The following is a 7,199-nucleotide window of genomic DNA, read 5'->3' on the forward strand; positions in this document are numbered from 1 at the left end:
AAAAATGATCCGTATAGGGCACCTGGGTGACTCAGATGGTTGGGTATCTGCTTTCCATTCAGGTCGTGATCCGAGGCCCCTAGGATCAGGACCTGAGTTGGGTTCCCTGATCAGTGGGGAGCCTGCTTCTCCCTCTCCCTCTGCCATCCCCTCCCCTTGTGCTCTCTGGCTCTATTTCTCTGTCAAATAAATAGATAAAGTCTTTAAAAAAAAATCTGTATGATCAATATAAAGGGCCTTTGTGAGTCCAAGATAGCTCTAAAAGTTGCATGGTCTTTAGGAAGCTGTTTTTTGTCATAGCACGTATAGGACCTATCCAGAGGGCAGCCGTGGATACAAGCCTAAAGACTAAGCCCTCAAACTTTAATGTGTGCATAAATTACCCAGAGACCTTGTTAAAAGGCAGACTTTGCTACAGTAGTTCTTGGGGTTGCCTAAGACTCTGCATTTCTAGGAAGCTTCCAGGTGATGCCACAGCCCTATTCCCCCAGTCACTCTCAGCCATAAATAGACTCAGAAGAAAGTCCTGGGAAGTCATTTTCCACTATGCAAGTCAGGCCAACCTCCCTAATGTTCACTGAGCAGCTCAAAAGAACTCAAGTCTAGGCCATTCTCCACCTGAGTGAAGAGATATTCAGGTTCTACTCAGAATTCTTGAGTATTCTAGATGAAAGTGATAATGGAGTTCTAGTGAAGTCCCGCTTTTACAGATAAGGACACTAAGCTCCCAGGGGGTTAAATCATGTATCCATTATTACATAACTATTTAAGTGTGTTGTCAGGATTCTAACAGTGGTTTTCTGGCCAGTGTCCTTGACTTGCCTCATGTAGGACAAAAAATCAGCCTACAACAGAAGACGCAGGAACAGGACATGGTATGAATGGTGTAGGGGTCAGCAAAATTGGGAGGGAAAATGAGGGATAATAAAACCAATGCAGATTCTAAATGTACAAAAGATCAGATACAAGAAAATGAAGTGTAGATATAATCATTTTAATATTGATACAATAGTATTTTGGGTGACAGCGCATTTCCACTAGGATAGAGTATATAGGACAAAGGTCAGAAACAATCATGGGGAGTTCCTTTCTTCCTCATGAGCTCAATGAACCAGGCTCAGGTCTCAGGCAAAACTGCCTTTAAATCCACTTTTCCCTTCATTACAGATCAAAGCCTAACATAGAGGCCTCATGGGTTCAGGCCAGGACTAAAGATCTCATTGTCATCTCCTTACAATTCAGGAGAAACATCTGTCTCCCAACAGGTGTGATTCAATCCTGTCCCTTAGGCAGTGAGAGGGAAGGCACTGTATTGGCTAGCAAAATCCAAGCAGAATCAACCAAGAAGGCCATCACCAGTGCCATCTCTCACAGTGGATCTCCAGAGTCTCTCTTGCTCTGTGATCTCGATCTCGAGGCTGTATTGATCCCGATGTTGGCTTTCAACCTCCCCCAGTAGAAAATTGGATAGCTCTCCTGACTGGTCCTGATAAGTATGTAAGATCAAAAGGCACAGATGATTGTAACGCACAGCATTCCCTTATCCTGCAGCCCTAATATCAGGGCTGTACCCTTCAGTGTGGCATCCACCCCACCTGTTTTCATGTGGTCACTCTGGGAAACCCGGGAGGAATGTTACTGCCGATGAATCCTTTAAATCCCTCCAAGAAAGGAAACAGGTTCTAGGACCACTGACACTGGGCTGACAGTACATGCCAGGGAAAGAAAATCACCCTACCCAAAGGGAACCTGGAGAGGAAAGGTGGGGTGGGCATCCCTCGCTTTTATGGCCAGAAACTGATAGGACAGGGGTAAAATACAAAAATACACCACTGCAGGAGAGCATGAAGGAAAGGGCAGTAGCATGAGAGAGGCACTTGTATTTCTGGACAGTCTCCTCAGATGCCAAAGATGGCGGGGTCCACGGATGACTTGATCAAAGCGATAGCAGCTTTCACAAGCTCTTGCATGATGGAGGCTGTTAGGAGGAGAAAACAAGAAGTAGGGCTGAGGAACCACAGCGAGAGTAAACACTCTTCTCCCAGTCTCCCCGATGCCTTTCTGTTTATCTCCCTGACTCCTGCTCCTGTTTTTCTTCCACACCCCTGACTTCACTCCTCCTACTGCCCAGATTCCCTTTCATCTTCTCAGGTCCCAGAAATACTCAACAGCAGTGATATAATAAACCCCCAAGGACTGAGAGCTCCTGTCCAGTCCTCTACTCAGTATAGTACTGAGACAGTGAGGAGAACAAACGCCACCTCGTGCATGTCCTTCTCCCAATCCAGACTCCCCATCCACGTCCCTTTCCACACTCACCTCCCCACCCCCATAATGTAAGATGGCACCCCCATCCTGCCAAGGAGAGGTCTATCCGGGAGACCAGAAAAGGTCAGGGGAGGGGACTATGAGAACCTCCCCAGTCACCTGCTAGCAGGCCCGGAGGCTCTGTGCAAGGGAAGGAGACTAGCTCCCTAAGGAAGGAAGGAGATGTGGTTTTAGAACTGCACTCCTACCTGCATGGATGTGAATCCAGTCTCTGGCCTTCTTTTCCAGAAGTTCCCACTCACCCTTCATTTGCATAGCGTTCGAATGCAGCCAGACCACTGCCAGGACTGTGGCCCAGCTTAAGGAACTGGCATCCTGTACAACAGACAAAGACAAAGTCTTAAATTTTAAATCCAGTGTAACCATCAGGACGGTGCTTAAAACTCCTACGACATCCCCAACAAGGACTACCAAGTTATAAGGAAAGAACCACGTGCCCAACTGCTTTATATTTTATGATGTATTTTTATTCGAATCTTTGCTAAACCAAAAAAAAAAAAAAAAGGAATTATCAATAATGACATTCTTTTTTTTAAAATTTTTTTATTTTTTATAAACATATATTTTTATCCCCAGGGGTACAGGTCTGTGAATCGCCAGGTTTACACACTTCACAGCACTCACCAAAGCACATACCCTCCCCAATGTCCATAAGCCCACCCCCCTTATCCCAACCCCCCTCCCCCCAGCAACCCTCAGTCTGTTTTGCGAGATTAAGAGTCACTTATGGTTTGTCTCCCTCCCAATCCCATCTTGTTTCATTTATTCTTCTCCTACCCACTTAAGCCCCCTTGTAGCATCACCACTTCCTCATATCAGGGAGATCATATGATAGTTGTCTTTCTCTGCTTGACTTATTTCGCTAAGCATGATACGCTCTAGTTCCATCCATGTTGTTGCAAATGGCAAGATTTCATTTCTTTTGATGGAATACTATGCAGCCATCAAAAGAAATGAAATTCTTAAGAGAGAAAACTGGTTCACACAAAAGTGAAATGATTTGCCGAAAGTTAGCTTTCTTGCAAATGACACAGCTGGAACTTGAGGCCCAATATGCTGATTCAAGTCATTCTGCTCATGTCACTCAAGAGAGAGTCTCGGCCACAGAATGGAAAACAGTCTCCTGTGAGTTTTCACCCATGGTCCCAGTTTCAGATTTTAGAGTCAACAGATCAAGAGAAATTGTTCTTTTTTATCATGACCCTTAAACCTTGGAAACAGCTATCAAGTCCTCTCTGAGGAGTCCTGTTTCTTTTCTTTCTTTTTTTTAAAAGATTTTATTTATTTATTTGACAGACAGAGATCACAAGTAGGCAGAAAGGCAGGCAGAGAGAGGAGGAAGCAGGCTCCCCGCTGAGCAGAGGGCCTGATGCGGGGCTCGATCCCAGGACCCTAGGATCATAACCCGAGCCGAAGGCAGTGACTTTAACCCACTGAGCCACCCAGGCGCCCCGAGGAGTCCTGTTTCAATCAAAATTCTCAATTCCTGGGGCACCTGGGTGGCTCAGTCAATTAAGCATCTGCCTCTGGCTCTGGTGAAGATCCCAGGATCCTGGGATCGAGTCTCTCATCAGGCTCCCGGCTCAGCAGGAAGTCTGCGTTTCCCTCTTCCTCTGCCCCACCCCCCCAGCTCAAGCTAGGATGCGCAAGCACGCACATTCCCTCTGTCTTTAATAAATAAGTAAATAAATAAATAAATTTTTTAAAATTCTCAATTCCTTTAATTTTTTCTTAAGAGGACTGCTCATGTCAAAGCAGTAAGAATCCTCATGCTTGCTCTAGTCTAGAAACAAGCATGACAGTGGTTTTTAACATATATCTCCTTAAACAGTCATATCTGGAGGTGAGTGTACTCGTGAATTTCTATGACTACAGCCCAAAATATGCAACAAGCACAGCTCTTCTGACAAGCCTGCTGTCTTCCACTGATCCTGTAATCACACGGCCTGGTCCTCTGAAGTTTGTAGTCACCTCAAATCCCCATGTGCAACGGTTCTTAAGCCATTGTGCTTCTAATCTCTACTTATATAGAGAGGATTTAGAACCAAAAGCAGTATTTTGATTCCCAGTAAGTTGTATTGTTTGGGTTTTATTTTTTTCCCCCACAAAATATTGTAAGTCTTTCATTGTTCAAGGCCTTTTGGGATCTCAATTTTCTCAATACTTGATTTCCCAGTTTTGGCAAATCTACAAATGGGAAAGAATGGGATCTAAATCTTCACTGAAAATATAAACCTCCAGAGAATTCAGAGTCCGGTGGCTCTAAAAATCTGTGTGAGGTTTGAATAAATTCACTACTCAGCGCAATGAATTTTCAACGAGTTTGTTCTCAGTCCATACACTCATCATTTAAGAAAATTCAACTCCTTACTGAAATTCAGGTACACTGATGTTCCTGACTCTCTAGATTTACTGGCCCAGTTGCCATTAACAAAGAAGGAAATGTTAAAAAATAAATTAATTGAAAAAAAAAAGAGAAAGAAATATTAGTTTGACCTGTCATTGGTTTCCCAATGAAACCAATTAGAATGTCATGATTCTTGTATCTTCTTCAACTTGATAAATTATACTTCTAATTATTTGTTCTAGAAAAGTATTTTTCAACAGATATATAATGCTAGACACACATATAATCTAAAATATCCTAGTAGCCACATGTAGAAAAGTAAAAATAAACAGGTACCATTATTTTACTAACATGTTGTTCTTAACCTAATATATTCAAAATATCATTTTAACATGTAATCAATATAAAAATAATGATTGAGAATATTTACATTCTTTTTTTTTTACATTAAGTTTTCACATAAGTGAAATCAGCATGTGTTTCACAATTCATAGCACATTTTAATTCAATTAAGAATTTGGCTCCTTGAAAGGGGAACCCTCCTACACTGTTGGTGGGTGAGCTGTTGCAACACTCATGGAGGCTCTTCAAAAAGTTGAAAATAGAGCTACCCTATGAGCCAGCAATTGTACTACTGGGTATTTACCCTAAAGATACAAACGTAGTGATCCGAAGGGGCACGTGTACCCAAATGTTTATAGCAGCAACGTCCACAATAGCTGAAATATGAAAGAACTTAGATGTCCATCAACAGATGAATGGATAAAGAAGATGTGGTATTATATACAATGGAATACTATGCAGCCATCAAAAGAAATGAAATCTTGCCATTTGCGACAGTGTGGATGAACTAGAGGGTATTATGCTTAGCGGAGTAAGTCCATCAGAGAAAGACAACTATCATATGATCCCCCTGATAAGAGGAAGTGGAGATGCAACGTGGGGGATTTGTGGGGTAGGAAAAGAATAAATGAAGCAAGATGGGATCGAGAGGGAGACAAACCATAAAAGACTCTTAATCTCACAAAACAAACTGAGGGGGCTGGGGGGAGGGGTGTTGGGAGAAGGGGGTGGGGTTATGGACATTGGGGAGGGTATGTGCTATGGTGAGTGCTGTGAAGTGTGCAAACCTGGCAATTCACAGACCTGTACCCCTGGGGCTAATAATATATGTTTATTAAAAAATTTTTAAAAATAATTTGGCTCCTCATTTGCATTAGCCATATTTCAAGTGCTCAAGAGTCACAGGACTAGTGGATACTATAGTGGATGAGGCAGTTAAAGGATTTCTGAGGTTTATTTAACCACCTTTCACGTTTAAAAAATTCAGAATGACACCCGTATTTCAGGCTTTTAGCATTCTGTCCATATTTAACAATTTCTCAATTAGAAGATTTGGTCAGTTACCTTGCGACTGTGGAATGTAATCTGTCCTCATCAGCATACTCAAACACATTTGAAATAAACTAGATCATCCCTATTAATCCTCACCTATTCTAACTTCAGTGAAATTTTGCTAATTTGCGGACCAAATCCTTTATTTTGAAGAGAAGCGACATGGGTCTTGAAGACAGTTCTAGTATTGAATCCAGCTCTGCCACTGACTGGCTGGCTAAACTCAGAACCATTGTTATAGTTCTCTATAAACAGCAACGTGAGTAGGATTTACCTTATTATGGTAATGAAAAAGTAAGTGGATGTTAAGTGCTTACCACAGTTCTGGCACAGACTAATGGCTCAAAAAATACTAGATGATTGGCAGGGAATATAAAGTGAAGAGGATGCTTGCCTTCCCTTTGTATCCATCAACTCCCACCAACCAGGTTATTAGTTCCTTGTTCTTTCTGGTCTAACATACCAAGAAAAACCTCCAACCTCTGTTTATTAGAAATTAATTTAGTTTACGTCCTCCTCTATCCTCCTTTCTCAGATGAGCCATGATTCACCCCAAATCTTACTGACCCCAACCCCTCAAAAACATGCGCCCTCCTTTTTCTTCTCTGAATCTTACCTTGACAGGGACTGCAGCCTGTAAGTCTTCCAAACTTTTACCTAGGATCCCAGCCAGATTTTCATCCAGGCACCAGGAACCATCTGCATTCTGGAGGGAGATCAGCTGCACAAGATGATTTTCTCCAAAGACTTTGGGGAAGAAAAAAGAGGATGAAAAATGATGGAGGTACTGAGCCCTTAGCATACCTGAGAAAGACGGATCTGACTTCAGAGACAGGCTATAGCAATGTGAACCAGATCCTACCTGTTATAGTCCTTCCCCTGTGTTTTCTCTGTGACATCGTCAGCCACCTGAGTGACAGACTAACTCTAAGGGAGTGGCACTTAAAAATTTAGCAACAAGGGGGGGGAGGAGTCAAGATGGCGGAGAAGTAGCAAGCTGAGACTGCTTCAGCTAGCCGGAGATCAGCTAGATAGCTTATCTAAAGATTGCAAACACCTGAAAATCCATCGGCAGATCGAAGAGAAGAAGAACAGCAATTCTGGAAACAGAAAAACAACCACTTTCTGA

The 7,199-nt window shown here is 42.6% G+C and overlaps 1 protein-coding gene across 5 annotated transcripts in view; it reads right to left on the reverse strand.

Moving 5' to 3' along the window:
* Positions 1-973: 973 nt before the first annotated feature.
* Positions 974-7,199, reverse strand: part of VWA5A (von Willebrand factor A domain containing 5A) — a 34,433-nt gene continuing 28,207 nt past the window's right edge. For all 5 annotated transcript variants that reach the window (XM_059414701.1, XM_059414673.1, XM_059414692.1 and 2 more), the window contains 3 exons: positions 6,687-6,817; positions 2,517-2,643; positions 974-1,978 (listed from right to left, as the gene is read on the reverse strand). In XM_059414701.1, coding sequence (XP_059270684.1) covers positions 1,899-1,978; positions 2,517-2,643; positions 6,687-6,817 — 338 coding nt within the window. In that variant the 3' untranslated portion in view covers positions 974-1,898. The remainder of the gene's footprint in view (positions 1,979-2,516; positions 2,644-6,686; positions 6,818-7,199) is intronic.

This window comes from Mustela nigripes, chromosome 1 (genome assembly GCF_022355385.1).
Source record: "Mustela nigripes isolate SB6536 chromosome 1, MUSNIG.SB6536, whole genome shotgun sequence".
In the NCBI taxonomy this organism is placed as follows: Eukaryota; Metazoa; Chordata; class Mammalia; order Carnivora; family Mustelidae; genus Mustela; species Mustela nigripes.